The sequence below is a fragment of the Vulpes vulpes genome, chromosome 15 (assembly GCF_048418805.1).
Source record: "Vulpes vulpes isolate BD-2025 chromosome 15, VulVul3, whole genome shotgun sequence".
Taxonomy (NCBI): Eukaryota; Metazoa; Chordata; class Mammalia; order Carnivora; family Canidae; genus Vulpes; species Vulpes vulpes.
Window position 1 is genome coordinate 15,404,785 of NC_132794.1, and position 21,055 is coordinate 15,425,839.

At 41.4% G+C, this 21,055-nt stretch overlaps 1 protein-coding gene across 3 annotated transcripts; it reads left to right on the plus strand.

Annotated features, from left to right (window-relative positions):
* The first annotated feature begins 47 nt into the window (after nt 1-47).
* On the plus strand, nt 48-17,303 carry RWDD2B (RWD domain containing 2B). 3 transcript variants are annotated; one of them, XM_025985431.2, is made up of 6 exons: nt 48-91; nt 7,800-7,975; nt 14,300-14,526; nt 14,610-14,677; nt 14,809-15,168; nt 15,771-17,303. In XM_025985431.2, exons 3-6 carry the CDS (start codon nt 14,320-14,322, stop codon nt 16,003-16,005), a joined length of 870 nt encoding a protein of 289 aa, XP_025841216.1. In that variant the 5' UTR covers nt 48-91; nt 7,800-7,975; nt 14,300-14,319; the 3' UTR covers nt 16,006-17,303. The 3 variants fall into 3 exon arrangements, with proteins under 3 accessions (XP_025841216.1, XP_025841215.1, XP_025841214.1); XM_025985430.2 differs by having other exon boundaries at nt 61-410; XM_025985429.2 differs by lacking the exon at nt 48-91 and adding an exon at nt 2,289-3,369.
* Nucleotides 17,304-21,055: the final 3,752 nt, after the last annotated feature.

Consider the following 21,055-nt stretch of genomic DNA (forward strand, 5'->3'; position numbering starts at 1 on the left):
CCCCGGGGCCTGCGGCGCCGACGCTATTTCATTGGCGCCTGCGCGCGGTTCTCTCCGGAAGTTCCCGCTGCCTGGAGGAGCCTGGCGGGCGGTCGGTATCTCTCCCTCTCTTTTTTTTTAAAGATTTTATTTATTCATAGAGACACAGAGAGAGAGAGGCAGAGACACAGGCAGAAGGAGAAACAGGCTCCATGCAGGGAGCCCGACGTGGGACTCGATCCCGGGTCTCCAGGATCACGCCCTGGGCTGCAGGCGGCGCTAAACCGCTGAGCTACCAGGGCTGCCCAGTGTCCCTGCCTCCGATGTAATTATGGGATTATTGAAATGCTTCGGAAGTCCGGGTACCTGGTGGTGGTCAGAGACCTGGAACCTCCTAGATGGGTGACCTTACATCACATCTGAACGTGAACGTACGTAAATAACGTTTACATTTCACGCAGTTGCCCTCATTGTGTCCGATCGACTTCTGAGGTTGGGACCATAAATCGTCTTGCCGACTGAAGGTGAAATTTCCACTTACTGTGTGTCCGTTCAAAATATGGAAGTGCCGAGGCCCATGTGAAGTGAATTGAATAAACACAGGCTCGCTGCTCTGGGGCGTTAATCTTCTACGGAAGACACGATCATCGCTGGGGGGGCGGGGGGAGAGATGCGAGCGCCAACCGAAAATAGGCAAGGGAGACGAACAGGTAATTCACAGTAAAAGGACAATTGGTCGTTAAGAGATAGGACGAAATGTTCATCCTTATTAGTAATCCGATAAAGGTAGATTAAGAAAGTGGCATCCTCACCTAATCAATTTGGCTAGAGTCACAAGGGCTACATTTGACTCTCCTGCTTTTTTATTGCTGATAAGATTTTTTTTTTCAAGTTTTCTTCACTCAGCACACAGGCATTTCTTTTTTTTTTTTTTTTTTCTATTCTAAAATGCAGCCTTAGGGACATTGCTTGCTTCTTCTTGCTTCCTCTGCCTAGAATGCTGCTCCCCATGATCTTCTGTGGTTGCTATTATAATTCTGTTCACACATTTAAAGCTACTTTTTTTTAAAAAAAGACTTTATTCACGAGAGACACACACAGAGAGAGATGCAGAGACACAGGCAGAGGGAGAAGCAGGCTCCATGCAGGGAGACCGACGTGGGACTCCATCCCTGATCTCCAGGATTACATCTTGGGCTGAAGGCAGCGCTAAACCGCTGAAGCCACCGAGGCTGCCCTAAAAGTCACTTTCTCACGGAGAAATTGGCTGGGCAATCTAGGTTATGTAGCCACCTGATCACTCACCTCACTTTATTTTATGTCGCTACCCAGTAATAATCACTAGTATTTTTCTTTCATTTTTAAGTATATATTTCTCTCCCTACACACACCTCCATACATGCCCAGAAACGTGCAAATATAAACTCTGAGAGATGGGACATCTTTGTCTTGTTTGTGGCTCTCTCTAGTACCCAGAAGTGTCTGGAATGGAACATTTATGTGCTTAGTAAGTACTTAAAAAGAGTCATAGAAATGAACAATTTTGCAAGAATGTTCATAGTAGCCTTACTCATAATAGCCAGAAATTGGAAACAGCCCACGTTTTGAACAAAAGAATAAGAAAACTGTGGTATAGTCATATAATGGAATTCTAAGCAATAAAAAGAAACTGTAAGACACAAGAACATGGAGGAATCTTTAAACTATTATACTGAAAGTAGATATACAAAAGTACCTACTATGTAATCCCATGCATATGAACAGGCAAACCTAATTATAACGAAAAAAAATCAGAACAGGGGTTAATCTACAAAAGACACAATAATTGCTTGGGGGGAAAAGATGCAAATCCCAAAAGAAAAATAGGCAAGGGATACAAACAGGTAATTCACAATAAAAAGACAATCGGTAGTCAGAGATAGGACGAAACTCTTGGGAGTTCCGATGCAGACTGACTGGGAAGAAGCATGGAAGGAACTTTTTAGGGTACTAGTAATGTTCTGTATCTCATCAGGGTTTGAGTTACACAGGTGAATGCATTTGTCAAAACTCAGCAGATATATATACTTAAAATGTGCAGTTCATTTTTACCTCAAAATAAAAAATCCAACATTTGAATCTTAATGTTATGCAACTGAAGTACAACAATGTCTGCGATTTACTTTGAAATGCATCAAAGCAGATGGATTGATAGATATATGACAAAGGTGGTTGAATAAAATGTTTAAAAAGTGTCTAGAATTATGGTAGCGTCAGTTTCTTAACGTCAGCACTACGGACAGTTTAAACCAGCAAATTCTTTGTTGTAGGGGGATGTCTTCAGCTTTGCAAGGAGTTGAGAGGCACCCCTGGCCTCTAACCACTAGATGCCAGAAAGCACCCCTCTAGTTGTGACAACTCAAAATGTCTTCAAGACTTTACCAAATGTCCCCGGAGGAGCAAAATCATCCCCTTCCTTTTTTTCTCCCTTGAGAGTTGCTCCACTGCTTCACTGTAAAATTCTCTCAACTTTACAATATGCTTTAAATGTCTCATAAAAGTTGGAGGAAAAATAGATCAATAATACTGAAAAATACCCACAAAGCACCGAGTCAAAGATACAGCTAGGAAAGCGTATGTACTAATCTTATTTCCAAGTTATTAATGATACCTTGTAAGAATGAACATGTTCACAAAAGAAAAAAAAAGAACCCTGAGATTTCTAAAATGAAGATGTAACACCATAAGGGAAAAATGTGCATCACCTATATTTAGATTGTGAAGGAAAATCTAAATTACTCTCATGGCGGAGTCGCCTTCAAACTGTCCTCTTACTAGCAGAGACTAATTTCCATGCATGCACACAGTATTTCCTCCAGTCGCCACGACCAGCATCCAGGCTCCCCTGTCCCTTAATGCCTTGCTGTTGAGGGACCAGAAGCATCTCTATTGTGTGGGAAGAGATTAGGAACGCAGAAAAGGGAACCCCACCCCCACCTATCGACACCCAAGCTACATCAAACCGAACGATTTCTACGCATGTTTGAATTTGAGGAGCGTTGCTTTAACGGACCATTCCTTGACCCAGAAAACAGTGCCAGGGGCAGCAGCTGGGAAATGCCAGCAAAGTGGAATTTGAACCCCGCGACTCGGAAGAACGTAGCGGAGCTAAGACCAGCGGCGGAGCACCTGCCACCAGCCAGCGCCCAAGGGCTTCCGGGGCGTGCGCCCACGCGCATGCGCCCAGCCGGGAGGGCGCGGCGCGACTTGCCCTAGGCCGCCGCGCTGGAGTGGTTTGTAGGCTTCGGATTGCCCAGCCCTTAAATCCTGAGGCTCCATCTGGAAGGGACCTGAGCTGCCCGTGCAGCCAGAAGATCCAGGGTTCCAGCACCGAGGGGTCCGCGGCTCCAGGTGAGTCTTCGCCCTACCGCTGCCAGCCGAGCCGAGGGTTTCCAGCGGCCCGTTGCCCCCCGGGGGACCTGGGGACGTCGTGGCCCCGCCTTCCCGCGCGCTACGCACTGCTCATTGGTTAGAACCGGCTTCGGCAGCTCCTGGCCCCGCCCACAGCCGGGCCCCTCTCTTCCCACGCGCCCCCCCCCCCCCCACGGCCCGCTCAGTTGTCAGGGGCGACGGCGCGTGCGCACCAGGCGCCTGCCGGCACGGGCTCCTGCTGCTGGCCTCGCGTCACGGACCTCACCCTGGACCCGCTCTGCCCTGTGAAGTAAGAATCTGCAAGGAGAAAGAATGATTCCCGCTGGGAAACCCAGTTTTCATTATACGTTCGTACAGCGTTCACTGAGATCCTGAGTCAGAAAATTCTCTTCGAGGTGTTTTTTTTTTTTTTTTTTTTTGCATTGAAACCTTATCTACGAAAATTATTTACCACGTCCGTGATACCCCTGTAACATCACTCCCAGAGTCGTCCGCACACGGGTCGTTTGGCCCCAAACTTCTTTGCTGCCTCCATTTCATCCTCCAGACTTCTGAACTCTGGGACTTTCTCCCAGTTTCACTCCCTCGGTCAGCGACAAAACAAACACGCCTTTAAATATCTGACGGTTCCTCCCAAGAGTCCATCTCCAGCCGGATACCTCATACACTGCATGACTTTACATCCACCTGTCTGCTGAACATCTCTCCTGAGGAGCTATCCCAATAGGCACTTCATCACACAGTATTTTTAAAATCTAGCTTCCACTTTCCACCATCTTCCCTATCTAAAGGCCAAATCCATCCTTCCAGTTTCTTAATGCCTTGGATTCATTCTCAAATATCACATATAATTTGTAAATCCTGTTGGTTCTACTCCTTCTAGATGTCCACAACTCTAATGTTGCCGGCCACCGGCACTACCACATCCTAATCCCAGCCACTGTCATCCCTGCACGAGTCATCCGAGTGCCTACCTGGCCTCCCACCTTTCACCCTCATTCCCCTGCACATTTCACGGTGTCAGACGTGGGCCTCTCAGTAAGTCAGACCTCTGCAGTGGCCTTCTATATCAGACAGGGTAAAATCCAAAGTCCTGGACGTGCTGAGTTCTAACATAAACTGCCCCACATTTCCTCTCTTGTCTCCTAAAAGCTTTGCCCCAGGCTGCTCCAGCATCTGGTCTAGCACTTCCCTGCCATGAGGCCTTTGAACTAATTCTTCTTACCTGGAAAAGGCACTTTTGTGTAATTTTTGAGATGTGTGTGTGTGTGTGTGTGTGTGTGTGTGTGAATTTTGTTCACTTTTATTGTCTTAGTGCCAAGGACAATGCTTGACACACAATAGGTGCTCCAGAAACATTTGTGGATGAATGACAACAATAATAGCAATCCCTTTTATAGTACTTACTCTGTTGCAGGCTCTGTCTTAAGCTTCTTCTACACATCATCATTTAATCCTTACAGCAACCCTATCCCATTTTGGAGATGGGGAGACTGAGGCACAGAGAAATTAAGCCACCTGTCTAAGGTCACACAGTTGCTAAGTGCCCCTTAGTGATTTAGGTAGCAGAGCACATACTTAAACCACTATAAGAAAAAATAAATAAATTCACTTCCTCTAATAACTAACCATCTAATAACATCTAAGAACCACCTAACCTCAACTTTAAAAAAGACTAGAAAAGATATTCATGGAATTTCAGCGGGTTCAGGGATTTTGAATAGTTACATGAATTTTTTTTAATAAAAGAGCAAATGCACAAGTTAGAATGTCAAATGAAAATAGGATATAAAATTATATGAAGTCACTGGTAGTAAAGAAAACATCGTGTTTAAAGAAGGAAGAAGTGTTTGCAGCTCTAAACAGTTTTTGAAAGGAACTCAAAAGATGATGCATAGCATTGGTAATATTTAAGGTGGCTGGGTGACAAAACGGATTCCTGATCTGTTCCTTGTAGAAGAAGGTTAATATTAAGTCGGTGGGGAGGGGAATCTGGGGTCAAAAATGTTTGGGACAACCAAAAACCCATACTAAAACTTCCTAGAAATTCACAATCCATATTGGAATCTAACAACAAAGACTCTGAGAAGCCACACATAAAAAGTGTGCCCATATAATTTATTGTCCAAATGGGGTTATTATTGTCTAAGGTAAATACTAAACCAGTCAGGACAATGGGATGACCCATGGTCACCCTAAAGAAACCTGTTAAACTTTGTGTCATTCATCATTTTAAGAACTCATTTAAGCACAAAATGCTTTGTGTAATTTTTTTTTCCCCAGTATGGCACTGACACCTTGATAAACAAGGTTTTAACGACTTCAGGTGAAAAAGCACTGGAATTAGGAATGATATGTTAGCATTGATTTGTACTCTGACCTGTGGAGACAGCGTACTGTATGCAACAGTGATTCATACTTTCCTGATTCCTATCTAGTTAATCCTAATGAACTCAACACTCCAACACATTTAGTCATTCACATGATGCTTGATGTGGTTTTTTCACTGAGCCACCCAGGTGCACCCCCCCTTGATGGTTTTTGACGGGACCTAAAATAGTTATTGGTCTGTCATTTGTGATTAATATACATTTCTATTTACGTAGAAGAACTTTTTTTATTCTTTAAAAGTCCCGTACAGGGATCCCTGGGTGGCGCAGCGGTTTGGCGCCTGCCTTTGGCCCAGGGCGCGATCCTGGAGACCCGGGATCGAATCCCACATCGGGCTCCCGGTGCATGGAGCCTGCTTCTCCCTCCGCCTGTGTCTCTGCCTCTCTCTCTCTCTCTGTGACTATCATAAATAAATAAAAATTAAAAAAAAAAGTCCCGTACAGTGAACTAGCTAAATTGTTGACCAAATACCATTCTCTGATATTAAATGATCCAACAATATTGGATAGAATAAAGAAGATGGAATAAAGGGAGGACATATTCCTAGAGGGCTTGATAATGAATCATCCAAAGCAGCCTTTGTGAACTGGAGCCACTCTGAATGTATAGGCATTTTGTGCTACCAATCTGTGAAACTAACAGCCTGAGCATGAACTGGGATAAATTCACTCCACTAAGTAGCTGTCAGGATCCTCAGCTAGTTTGCCTTCAACTGAGGGAAACCTAACACACCCCCACTCCTCCTCTCAGACTGGCAACACTCTTACCCAATCACGGATTATGTAAACGTTTCCCTAATAGATAGTTGGTGCTCTCTTGCATGTCTTGGTAGACCTGTATTAGACACCACATACTATATGTATAATGATAATATGGAGTGTGAATTGATGGGAGGCAGTCCAGGTAAGAGGAGTCAAGGATCTAGAAGGAAATAGATACACACTCAACTTTGAAATTTTGGAGAGATTGCTTAATGAAGGGGCTCTTTACAAGGTGTTGCCAGCTTTAAAGGAACCATTCCTGCCCATAGGCTTGGAAGATTTGCTGGAGCTGGGGCACCTAGGTGGCTCAGTTGGTTAAGTGTCTGTCTGCCTTTGTCTCAGATCATGATCCCAGGTCCTGAAATCAAGCTGCACCTGGCTGCCTGCTCAGCAGGGAGCCTGCTTCTCCCTCTCCCTCTCCCTCTGCCACCCCCGCCCCCTCCCTTGGCTTGTGCTCTCTGGCTCTATCTCTTTGTCAAACAGATAAATAAAATCTTAGAAAAAAATCTGCTGGAGCTGAGGAAGAAGGGCTACCCACAGAAGCTATGGTCTTAGAGAGTCACGTCCATTGTCAGAATCCCACCAAAACAGGAAAAGCAGAGTAAAGAAATACCCTTGCCTTTTTCTCCTAATATCCTCCCCCTTCATGCCAGAGCATTAACTGAACCTAACCACAAGAAAGAAGAGTGTGGTGGTATAAGCTGTAGAGGTCAGTTTTCCTGTACAGCTAGAGCAGGGAAAAGAAAGACCAATAATGTGTTTAGGGGACAAACAAAAACGTAGCTAGCACAAGAGAATCGTCCAAATGATGAGCCCCTGAATTAGGCCTTCGGAGTCAGGGTTGTGAGGAAGGGACAGTTTCAGGTCTATATTATTTTTCTTGTGCTTTCCTGACTTACAGGCCTTTCCTCGGCCTTCCTTCTGTCTACATTATGCTTCCTTCTCCACTTGTCTAAGTTTTAGCTTATCTTTCAGGCTCAACTCAGGGGCACCTGGCTGGCTCAGTTGGAAGGGCACAACTCTTGATCTCTGGTTGTGAGTTTGAGCCCCACACTGGGTATAGAGATTACTTAAATAAGCAAAACTTTTTTTTTTTTAATTTTAGAAAAAAGGTTTGACTCAGATTCTATCTCCTTCCTTAAATCTTTCCTGATAGTTCATTTCATTGGTCGCGTACTCCTCTTAATCCTTACAATAATGCCTATACTAGTCATTTAACACTTAGCCTTTTATCTTCATTGTTTTGTATATTATTAGATAATATGTCCTGATCCTCAAACTAAATAGAAAGCTCCAGGAATGAATGAAGTATGAAGCTCTACATATAGTAGTTACTCAACTGATATTTACCAAAGATGAGAAAGAATTCCATGAAGACACCATTAACCAAGATAATGGGTGTTTGATTTCACAGAATAATTCTCTTTGAGAAGGTAAGCCATGTTTCCTTTGTAGCAATGGAACTGAGCTCTGTTTTTCTTTTCAGTGTAACCCTTTTTTTCTGGATTAAGAACACTACATACCAAAACTAAAGCCTCAAATAATATAGAAGTATATATATTAGTCTTTCCCTTTTTCCTTCTACCAACATTTAGCAAACTACTTTGGTGAATTCTCTGACTTTTTTCATATATGCATAATGATATAACAATAATATGATCATAACTATTTATATTCTTCTACAATCTACTTTTTTAAGTAACTGTATACATTTTTTAATGATCTCATTCTATGGTTTAAATATATATTTATTTAACTAATCCATTGTTGGACATTTAGGTCATGTCTCATTTTTTATTATAAATAATAACCAACGAGCATCCTTATAAACACATCTTTTTATACTGTCTGATTTTTTCCTTCATAAAATTGGAATCTTTATATAAGCTTTCCTTATAGCAACTTTTTCATCTATGACAATTACTAGACATTAGACATCTTTGTGTGTGGTGTGTGTGTACACATACCAATTGGTAAGTTGAAAATATTGTGTAGGGGGTACTTCTACTTTTGGAACAACAGAGTAGATATATTTTTCCCTATTTGTCCTGCTAAGTACAACTGAGGATACTGGACACTATTTACAAAGCAAACAGAAGAGACTCAAGAGTAAAAGGGAAGGCAGACCAACTAGGGACCTTGGGACCCAAGGAAGGACACCGTGGTGACTTCCTTGGGTATTGTTTTTTTGCCTCAAATATCTGAGACTTGATTTAAAAAGCAGCAACCTAGAAATACCAAGGATACAAACCTCCCCAAAAAGTGTAAAGCTCCAAAATACTCTGCTCTCTCTGCAAGTACCAAGAAATGTACAGCTGAACAAGATGGAAAACATTTATATAATAAATGTACACAATTTTTGACTTGCTGTACACAAGTCAAAATACCACAGAAAATACTGTGGCCTCTCCCCCACCACACAAGCAAAGGGAGCCTAGATTCCACCTTCACTGAGCTGTAATAAGTACTTAAATGTTCACTCCTTCTCAGGATGGTACCAACAAAATCTGATTAGGGACCTAGGACTAAGTCCTCCCAGGCATAAGTCCCTTCCTTTGTTCCTTTCTGAAGCAGTATCTGAAATTGTATCCTAAAATGGAAGATTTGAGTAATATTCAGAGTCTTGTAATACCTAAATGTCCAGTTTTCAATAAGAAAATCATTCATCATACAAAAAAGAAGGAAAATCTCAAACTAAATGAAAGAGACAACAAACAGATGCCAATGTCTGAATGACAGAGATGGTTGAATTATCTGACAAAGATTTTACTCCATTATTTTTTTATTTTATTTTTAAGTAATCACTATATGCAACATGGGGTTTGAACTCACAACCCCAAGATCAGGAGTCACATGCTCTTCTAACTGAGCCAGCCAGGTGCCCCTAACAAAGATTTTAAAACACCTATCATAGGATGCCTGACTGGCTCAGTCAGAGGAGCATGCAATTCTTAATTTCAGGGTCATGAAATCAAGCCTCATGTTGAGTATAGAGATTACTTAAATAAATAAAACTTAAAAAAATACCTATAATAAAAATTTTTCAGTGAATGATTATAAACACACTTCAGACAAATAAAAAAAAAGAAATAGAAGTAAAGAAATAGAAGATATAAAGAAGAACCAAATGGAAATGATAGAACTGAAAAATGCAATAACCCAAATTGAAAACATGGTGGATGGAGTCAACAACAGAAGGAAGGAAACAGAGGAAAGGGAGATACAGCAATAGAAATTATCTGATCTGAACAACTAAGAGAAATAGGCCAAAAATAAATGAACAGAGCTCTAGGAACATGTGAGACTATAACAAAATATCTAACATGTCATTCCAGAAGAAGAGAGAGGGAAGAGGACAGAGCTGAAAAGTACTTGAGGAAATGATGGTGGAAAATCTCCCAAATTTGTCAAAAGGCATAAACAGAAAGTATTTTCATCAGAAGATGTGGGGGCCCAAATGAAGAGGCATGATATTTTTTAAGTGGTGAAAATAAGGAATTGTCAATCTAGAATATCACATCCAGTGAAAATATCCTCCAGAAAGAAGGGGAAATCAAGGCATTCTAACATCAAGGAAAACTAAGAGAATTTGTCAGCAGCAGACCCACCCTTAAAAATGGCTCAAGGAGGGGATCCCTGGGTGGCGCAGCAGTTTGGCGCCTGCCTTTGGCCCAGGGCGCAATCCTGGAGACCCGGGATCGAATCCCACGTCGGGCTCCCAGTGCATGGAGCCTGCTTCTCCCTCTGCCTATGTCCCTGCCTCTCTCTCTGTCTCTCTGTGACTATCATAAATAAATAAAAATTTAAAAAAAATTTAAAAAAATGGCTCAAGGAAATTCTCTAAATGGAAGAGAAACAATAAAGGAATTATGATGGAAAAAATATAGAAAAAGCAAAAGTACAGGCAAATAAAATGTATTTCTGTTTTCTAAATCATATTTGGTAATTGAAGCAAAAATTAGAACACTCTTATGGTTCTAAATGTATATAGAAAAAATTTTAAGATCACTATATTACAATTGGGAAAAGGTAAATGTACATAAAGTTTCTATATGTCAAACTGTTAAGAGACTGGTAGACTGTGATGTTTTATATACATATATGTAGAGTAACCACTAAAAGAGCTGTAAATTATAAAAAGAAATATGGGGGTGCATAGGTGGCTTAGTTGGTAAATGTCTGCCTTCAGCTCAATTCATGATCTCGGGATCCTGGGATCAAGCCCCGTGTCCAGCTCCCAGCTCAAAGGGCAGTCTGCTTCTCCCTCTCCTGCTCCCCCTGCTTGTACTCTCTCTCTCTCTCTCAAATAAATATACAAAATCTTTTTTTTTAAGATTTTATTTATTCATAATAGACACAGAGAGGCAGAGACACAGACAGAGGGAGAAGCCGGCTCCATGCAGGGAGCCCAATATGAGACTCGATCCCAGGACTTCAGGATCATGCCCTGGGCCAAAGGCAGGCACTAAACCACTGAGCCATCTAGGGATCCCACAAAATCTTTTTAAAAAATAAGCTAAATTTAAAAAAGAAATGTATGCAAAAACATTATAAATTAAACAAAATGGAATTCCAAAACATTTTCAACCTAAAAAAAGGCAGGGAAAATAAAAAAGAAATGGAAAATATAGAAAACAAACTGAAAATAAAATAGGTGACTTGGGCAGCCCCCGTGGCACAGCGGTTTAGTGCTGCCTGCAGCCCAGGGCCTGATTCTGGCGACCCGGGATCGAGTCCCACATCGGGCTCCCTGCATGGAGCCTGCTTCTCCCTCTGCCTATGTCTCTGCCTCTCTCTCTCACTCTGTGTCTCTCATGAATAAATTAAATAAAATCTTTAAAAAAAAATAGGTGACTTAAGTCTAACATGCTAATAATCGTATTAAATATAAGTTGTCTAAATACAATAATTAAAAGGCAGAGATTGCGTGCGTGCGCACACACACACAGAGTATTCTGGTCTGAAATATCAATAGTATCAAGGTTGAGAAATCCTAAACTTGAGTCTAGTTAAGTCTAGAATCTAGACTTCCAATAAATTCATATTTTCAGGACACCTGGGTGGTCAGTGGTTGAGCATCTGCTTTTGGCTCAGGGCACAATCCTCGGTTCCAAGGATCGAGTCTTGCATGGGGCTCCTTGCATGGAGCCTGCTTCTCCTCCCTCTGCCTATGGCTCTGCCTCCCTTTCTGTGTCTCTCATGAATTAATAAATAAAATCTTTAAAATTAATAAATAAATTCATACTTTTTACTGCACATTACACTGATGCTTTCTAGGGTACCTAGTGCTGGTTCCTGAGCCTTCCTGAAGTTCTGCCCCTCCTCTGCCCACCTGACCAAGCAGTTAATAGAGAGAAGAAAGCTGAAATCTGAAATGGTTATAATTCATTTATCCCTTTTCACCTTCCAAAATTTTGTTAATACCTTTTGTTATTTCCTTTCCCATTCTCTTTGAGAATTTATCCTTTTATTCTCATTTTAATGGGGTCACAGAGAAGGGGAAATATTATACAAGTGCTCAGGCTTCATGTTTTATCAGAAGTCCTCATACTTTTTCTTGCAAATGAAATTAATTTAGCTAAGAAAAAAATCTGCCACATGTAAAAGAATGAACCTGGACTATCTCCTTACACCATACACAAAAATAGACTCAAAATGGATGAAAGACCTAAATGTGAGACAAGAATCCATTAAAATCTTAGAGGAGAAAACAGGCAGCAACCTCGGTGACCTTGGTCACAGCAACTTCTTGCTAGACACATCTCCAAAGGCAAGGGAAACAAAGGCAAAAATGAACTATCAGGATTACATCAAGATAAAAGCTTTTGCACAGCAAAGGAAACAGTTGACAAAACCAAAAGACAACCAACAGAGTGGGAGAAGATAGCAAATGTCTTATCAGGTAAAGGGCTAGTATTCAAAATCTATTAAGAACTTATCAAACTTAACACCCAGAGAACAAATAATCCAATCAAGAGATAGGCAGAAGATTTGAACAGACATTTCTCCAAAGAAGACATACAAATAGCCAACAGACACATGAAAAAGTGTTCAACAGCACTCAGCATCAGGGAAATACAAATCAAAACCACAGTGAGATACCACCTCACTCTGATTGGAATGGCTAAAATTAACCACTTAGGAAGCGACAGATGTTGATGAGGATGCAGAGAAAAGGGACCCTCTTACACTGTTGGTGGGAATGCAAACTGGTGCAGCCACTGTGGAAAACAGTATGAAGTTTCCTCAAGTTGAAAATAGAGTTACCCTATGACCCAGCAATTGCACTACTAGGGATTTACCCCAAGGATAAAAATGTAGTGATCTGAAGGGGCACCTGCACCCCAATGTTTATAGCAGCAATGTCCACAATAGCCAAACTATGGAAAGAGCAAGGATGTCCATCAACTGGTGAATGGATAAAGAAAATGTGGTATATAGATAGATATAGGTATAGGTATAGGTACAGGTACAGGTACAGGTACAGGTACAGGGATAGGTATAGGTATAGGTATAGATAGATACAGACACACAGTAGAATATTATTCAGCCATCAAAAATTGAAATCTTACCACGTGCAACCACATGGATGGAAGTAGAGGGTATTATGCTAAGTGAAATAAGTCAAAGAAAGATACGTATTAAGAATTTTTTAAAAGGAGTTGGGGGGGCACCTGTGTGGCTCAGTCGGTTGGGCATCTGCCTAGCTCATGGTCTTAGGGTCCTGGAATCAAGCCCCGTATTGGGCTCCCTGCTCAGCAGGGAGTCTGCTTCTGCCTCTCCCTCTGCCCCACTCCCTGCTCATGTGCATTCTCTTATTCTCTCTCTCTCTCTCTCTCTCTCTCTCTCTCAAATAAATAAAATCTCAAAAATAAATAAATACAAAATATAAGGTTGTAGGGGGACTATGTAAAAACTTAAACTTCAGTATAGCAACTTTTGGAAGGCAACCTAGCAATATCTACCAAAATCTAAAATGTTGTACCTATTGACCCAATAAGCTGCCTCTACAAAGTTATCCTTGAGAATATGGTATTAACAGTGTTCCAAACTGTATATATAAAAAGAACTTCCATTAAAGAAATGTTCATAACAGCAAAGGTGTGGAAGCAACTCAAGTGCCCATCAATAGTCAAAGAATGCAATAAATTACAACACATGGACAAGATTCAGTATGACAGCCATTAGAAATTCTGTCTGTAAAAAAAAAAAAAAAAGAAATTCTGTCTGTAGAAAGAATGAGATAAATCACTATGTACTGACAGTGAGTATTAACAGGTGTTACTTGAGCTGTGGGATTGTTAGCATATTTTCTCTTCTTCACATTCTTCTGCTTTTGAAAAACTAATAAACACTAATATTAAGAGAAAAATATTAACCATCCACAAAACTAATTCTCTTACTTTTTCTGTACATTCTAGGTTTCCAAAGTAACCAGCCATAGCCTCTCTCCTGGCTATATCATTCATTGATAATGGCTTTTGACTACATAATTAGTTTACTTCAGTGAAACTGTTCATTGTGGTAGCTCAAGCTTCCTGGTCAACTATCCAGATACAGAGGAATCTGATGCCTGGTTATTATTAGAGTTTTATGGCATTCACTGGATCTGTAGTTTGTGTCCTTAGTGTATTACATCTGTTTAAATTTCATGTGTTACAAAGAAATCACACACTTTCAGTAAGTACCTATTTTGATCCATTGAGTTCTCCCAAGATTTTATTTACAAATTATCTCTCTTATCCTTACCTCCTTAGAAATTTACAGATATCCAAAAATGATTGAGATTGAACAGGCCGAGGCCCAGCTCTCTGAGTTAGACCTGCTAGCCAGTATGTTCCCCGGTGAGAATGAGCTCATAGTGAATGACCAGCTGGCTTTAGCAGAACTGAAAGACTGTATTGAAAAGAGGACGATGGAGGGACGATCTTCAAAAGTTTACTTTACTATCAATATGAACCTGGATGTATCTGAGGAAGCAATGGTAATTCACTTTGCTTTTTGAAGAACTGAAACCTATTAAGACTTAAAACACCACTTAGGGCATTTTCTTCTTTTTTTCATCAGGTGATGTTTTCTCTGGCCTGTATCCTTCCCTTTAAATATCCTGAAGTTCTGCCTGAAATCACTGTCAGGTATGTGACAGTGTAACAGAAATTGGCCAACATCAGAGGTTAAATTTAATTTGAGAATTAAAACAGTGCTTAAGTTTGTTTTCCGTTCCAAGAAAATTGATTGTTTTTATATTCTTGATCTTTTCCATCAGATCAGTATCGCTAAGTAGATCCCAGCAGACTCAGCTCAACACAGATCTGTCTGCATACCTGCAAAAGAATTGTCTTGGAGATGTCTGTATATTAAATGCCACAGAGTGGGTTAAAGAACATGCTTCTGGCTATATCAGCAGAGACACCATACCTCCTGCTCCAGGAAGTACATTCCAGCCAGTTGATCTCGTTCTCACAAGACTGTGGATCTATAGCCATCACATCTACAATAAGTGCAAAAGAAAGAATATTTTAGAGTGGGCAAAAGAGCTTTCCCTATCTGGTTTTAGCATGCCTGGGAAACCTGGTGTTGTTTGTGTGGAAGGCCCACAAAGCGCCTGTGAAGAATTCTGGTCAAGGTTTGCTTTCATAAATGTTATATGCTGTGTCGGAAATTTTAGTAGTAAACAAGATATTAGAGATGTGGAAATTAGTATGTCCCTGGGGTTGTACCTTATGGGATTCAGTCTTAAGCCAATGGAGAAAACAGAACTCACATACAGTCAGCATCACCCCCTTCCCTGATAGAGTGCACATAGAAGATATTCTGTAAATAGCTGTTGAATTGAGCTCCTGTCCAATATGTGATGATCTCCATTTTCATGGATCTTATACTTCTTAGTGATGAGATAAACTGTGCATACCCTGTTAAACAAAGGGATTTCTAATCTCATTTCTGTTCTGATATCCTAAATGAGTTTCTAAGAAGTCCCTTTGGGAGTTTGAGATACAGCAATTTCCACATTTCTAAAATGTTGGTATGAGGCAGTAGTAATAAATGAGTTTGGGAGATAGGATCATGACCAGCATCATATTTGATTAAAATAAATCCCTGTGAGATAAAAGTAGGTATCTTTACCTCTAGGAAAAGGCATTGATAAGTGCTTTATAACTTCTGTTTTCAATGTTCTAGAAATCAAAACACGTTTTCAACATTTCTACTTTGAAAATTTACTTTTAGACTCAGAAAGTTAAACTGGAAGAGAATTTTAATTCGCCATCGAGAAGACATTCCTTTTGATGCTACAAATGACAAAATAGAAAGACAAAGAAGATTTTCAAGTTTTGAAGAAAAAGTGTTCAGTGTTAATGGAGCCAGAGGAAACCACATGGACTTTGGTCAGCTGTATCAGTTTTTAAACGCCAAAGGATGTGCAGATGTTTTCCAGATGTTCTTTGGTGTGGAAGGACAGTGACTGGCCAGAGGAGTAATTGAAAATATTTGTCACTGTTGGCCCCTTGATTTTTCCCCCTACTCTTCCTTGAAAGATGAAGTAATTTGGGGCACCTAGCTGGTTCAATCAGTTAAGCTTCTGACTTTGGCTCAGGTCATGACCTCAGGGTCCTGGGATCGAGCCCTGAGTCAGGCTCCCTGTTCAGCGGGGAGTCCTCTTGTCTTTCTCCCTCTCTCTCTGCTACTCTCCCTGCTTATGCTCTGTCTCTCTAATAAATAAATAAAATCTTTAAAAAAAATAAAAAAGATTATGCTTAAAACAGTTCTCCTTTTACTTATGACATATTTTTTAACAGATATATTTCAGGGACACATGGGTGGCTCAGTGGTTGAGCACCTTCCGCCCAGAGCGTGATCCTGGGGTCCCAGGGTCGAGTCCCACATCGGGCTCCCTGCATGGAGCCTGCTTATTCTCTGCCTATGTTTCTGCCTCTCTCTCTGTGTCTCTCATGAATAAATAAATATTAAAAAAATACATTTCAGGGATCCATGGGTGGCGCAGCGGTTTAGCGCCTGCCTTTAGCCCATGGCGCGATCCTGGAGACCCGGGATCGAATCCCACGTCGGGCTCCCGGTGCATGGAGCCTGCTTCTCCCTCTGCCTATGTCTCTGCCTCTCTCTCTCTCTCTCTCTCTCTGTGTGTGACTATCATAAATAAATAAAAATTTTAAAAAATACATTTCAGCTCTACTTTTCTCTCCTCCCCACAACATTCTGGAATGGGGCTAAAGTAAAATTACTTGATCTTTTTTTTCCCCAGAACTCTGGGATCATGACCCAGCCAAAGTCAGATGCATAACCGAGTCACCCAGGCACCCTTCAAGTATAATCTTTAAAATTGTTGATAGAACTCTCTTGACATAGAAGCCAACCATTTTGAAAGAGAAATTAATGATACTTGAGGGAGATAAATGTTGCAGGTCCAACTTGCCATCTGCTCCCAACCTCGTCCCCCTTCCCTGCTTCCATTTAAAACCTGAAAAAGCTGATGCTCACTCTGCAGCCTCTTTTGTGGCCAGGGAGGGCCTCAAGACACAGCTTTGGCTAGGGGAGTAGGTTAAAGGAGTAGATGTACCTCTTTTTCCCTTTCTGCCACAAACACTAAAGGGAGTTGCCATGGTCCTTCGACCATAGGGGCAGGACTGGCCAAAGAACCACAGAGATGCCAGTCCCCACGTCGTTGAGCTGCTGATCCAACACCATCCCCTGCCTATCTCTTGTCAGCTTGTTATGCAATTAAATCAGTCTCCTTTCGTTTTCTGTGCCTGTCACTGGCAGTTGAAAGCTAGATTGCCAAGTAGACTTTCTTCAAAGCTTTAGATTTGCATCTATCCCAGCCATTTGATACACAAATAGGTGAAGTTTCTCTTAAACAGCTTGCGATTCACCTCTATTTTAGTATACTTATCTTGTCCCTGTCCCTGGGCTCACCTCACACAAGGTTGAGGCACAAGAGGCTCAAACTTTTCAATAGGCTTCAACAGTTCATCAGATTGGTAATTCAGGGAATTTGGTTTTGGTAAATTGGATTTTGACAAATTTTTCATCTGGAAATGACTTTCTATAAATTTATTTTCAGCAAATTGGCCTAGAGTCAAATAAACACAAGACCTGGTTTTTGAGGCACTCCATAAATCAGTTCCCAAAGTAATTATTAAGAATTTACTAGATGCTAGCACTCAAATTGGTACCATGTGTTGAGTATTCCTTGAAGAATCAGACTTGGTTAGAGGAAGGGGGTGGGGCGGACACAATGCATTATTTATCTTAGTAAAAAGTTGGAGGCAACTTTTATGTACCCATTACTAAGTGAATCAGCAAGTGCAATATAATACATATTATGCAATACTATGTGGAATTCAGAAGGAATAAAGTAGAATGTGAGTAGACCTTATTTATAAATAAAGGTGGTTAAACACCTTTCTGTAAAAACCAAAGCTGTAAAACTGAAAAGGCCAAGGAGTCCAGCTGGACAAGAAACAGTTTATTAGGGGGACTTAAGGACAGAATTGTGTCTTAGACAACCACAAAATAAGTATATCTCCAGAACTCCATCTTTCCCAGGACCAACTTTTATAGTCCTGAAGGCTGGGAGTATATGCTAGGGGACCACATAGGAGGAAATATTTGAGAACAGTTGTGGATCCCTGGGTGGCTCAGCGGTTTAGCGCCTGCCTTTGGCCCAGGGCGTGATCCTGGAGTCCCGGGATCGAGTCCCACGTCGGGCTCCCAGCATGGAGCCTGCTTCTCCCTCCTCCTGTGTCTCTGCTCTCTCTCTCTCTCTCTCTCTCTCTCTCTCTATGTCTATCATAAATAAATAAATCTTAAAAAAAAAAAAAAAGAGAGAGAGAACAGTTGTATCTCCAGTGCACATCAAGGGTGTTATGCCCCAAGGGTATACTAAGGATATAGTTTCACAAAAAGAAAGAATGGTGGGGGGTGGCCTGAGCTCAAGAAGGCTTCAAGTCACACAGCAGTCATCATGGCAGATTTTTCCAGGATGTATTCATTAGTTGGCTTCACACAAACACAATTAGAATGGTGTTTATAGCATAGTGCCTATATTTGATGGGACTCTTCTGTGCCCCTTCAGATTCCATCCCCACTGCCCAGTTGCCCCGTAAATACCAATCCTTCCTTTGCTACCACAACACAGCCAGATGGACCAGCTATTCTAAAGTGTCTGAGTCCTCTAGCCACATCTAGATGTGAATGAAATATCCTACAGAGCATGGGACCTAACATCCCCAGAAGCTACCAAAGGGGCCAGATGATGCACATATTACTTTTAGCAGGACCAAAATGCTAAAACTTGTTCAGTCTTTGTAAATTATTTTAATAAAAGAGCACAATGCTAGTATACATGGGTAGCTCAGTCGGTTAAGCAACCAACTCTTGATTTCTGCTCAGGTCATGCTCTCTGGGTTTTGAGATTGAGCCCCGTGCTGAGTTCTGCACTGGGTGTGGAGCCTGCTTAAGATTCTCTCTCTCCCTCTGCCCCTCCCCACTGATCTCAATAAATAAATAAATGAACACAGTACTATGTATAAATAGATAAATCTTAAGTGTAAAATAGAAACTATGCAATAAAATAGCTTTATAAGTTTTCTTTCTTGAGACACCTGTCAAATTTAGACATTAGATTATTAAGGCATAGTGAGAAAGAGAAATACAGACTTTCCAACCTCATGATTAGTAAATTCCTTTAAAAATGGATGCAAGTAGGGGTGCCTTGGTGGCTCAGTTGGTTAAGCATCTGACTTTGGCTCAGGTCATGATGTCAGGATCCTGAAATCATGGAACCAAGTCTAGACTTCCGCTCAGCTCGAAGACTGCCTCTCTCTCTGCCCCTTCCCTGACTCGTGCACTCATGCTCTCTCTCAAATGAATAAACAAAATATTTATAAAATAAGAAATAAAAATAGATGCAAGTATTAGATACGAAAGAGTGCAGGTCCGGTCTGCACTGTATAATGTAAGACACAATAAAAACCATAAGAGGGGTGTGTCTGGGTGGCTCTGTTGGTTAAGCGTCCAATTCTTGTTTTTGACGCAGGTCATGGACTCACGGTGGGATCAGGCCTGAGTGGGGCTCCGTGCTAGGTGAGGAGTCTCCCTGGGATTCTCTCTCTTTCCATCTGTCCCACCTCCCTTTCTTTCTCAAATAAATAAATCTAAAAAAAAAAAAAAAAGCAATAAACTGTAATTAAATGTTAGAGGAACAGGAAACAGCTTTCTTAGACTATTACCAATGATCACCAATGATATATAAACATTCTTTTTAGATAAAATTGACCAGTATGATTGCATGTGCATTTATTTCACAATGACAATCTGTCAATGTATTAATTTGATATATACCTTGGACTGGAATCATCTACAAAGAAATAATGATAAATTCTGAAAGAAACCATCAGTCCCAAGCCAAACTATGGTTAAAAATTAAAAAGATTATTAGAAAACAAAAGTGTGAGCAGGAAACATTGGCCACATATCCACTGTTATTTGTAAAAGTCATTCCTGTACAAACAATTCTTAAGTATGTTGTAAAATTTATCCCATAAATCCAAATTAGCTGAACTTGGACTAACAAAGTCAAAGCCACTGTTGTCACCTGCACATTAATTTCATAAACTGAGTTTTTTTTTAATTTTTTTTATTTATTTATTATAGTCACAGAGAGAGAGAGAGAGAGGCAGAGACACAGGTAGAGGGAGAGAAGCAGGCTCCATGCACCGGGAGCCCACGTGGGATTCGATCCCGGGTCTCCAGGATCGCACCCTGGGCCAAAGGCAGGTGCCAAACCGCTGCGCCACCCAGGGATCCCCCATAAACTGAGTTTTAAAACAAAACTGCATCTGCTGCTGTGCAGACTGATAACCACTTTTATCCCTGATATCAAAACCGTTACACACTTTTTTTTTAGAAAGCTCTATAATAAGATATTAAAGAAACCCAACAGATGTCATTTGTGCACCTCCATAAAGACTGCAAGGCAGCTAAGAGTTCATAGCCTCTAGGAACTGATGCACGGGTTACTTCCTAGTTACCTATCCCCTGCAACAATGATGACAAGTATTTTGAATCAGCTGAACCCATAAGAATCCTGGAAAGGGGCACAGTGAGCCTTCCGTTAAGGATAATTTGGCAATCTGCTCCCATCAGGCTGGGGGAGGGACGGAGGCCTTAATCCTTAAGGTCTTTTGTCATCCCTCCCCTCCCCGCCAAATATCAAAGGTACAACCCTTCAAGGAGCAGAGCAGCCATAGGGAAGATCCTAGCTCAGCATGAAAGGGGAGTGAGTGACTGGCTTCCTGCAGACACCGGGTCCTCTGAGGCTTTCAAGTGCTCTGGTGCTTTGACTGACACCTGGGCCTTTCCCAGCTCCCGCAGCTTGAGAGCACCCGAGGGCTCGCTCGCAGGGAGCGCAGCCGGGAGGGCCCTAAAGGCGCTTGGCGCAGGCGCCGCATCTTCACCGACCTGTCCTGGAAATGCCAGTCCAGGTTGGGGGC

Coding starts and splice junctions, on each gene's coding strand:
- RWDD2B (XM_025985431.2), top strand. CDS start 14,320: ATGATTGAGATTGAACAGGCCGAGGCCCAGCTCTCTGAGTTAGACCTG. Junction 14,527..14,609: donor ATGTATCTGAGGAAGCAATG/GTAATTCACTTT, acceptor TTTTTTCATCAG/GTGATGTTTTCTCTGGCCTG. Junction 14,678..14,808: donor CTGCCTGAAATCACTGTCAG/GTATGTGACAGT, acceptor CTTTTCCATCAG/ATCAGTATCGCTAAGTAGAT.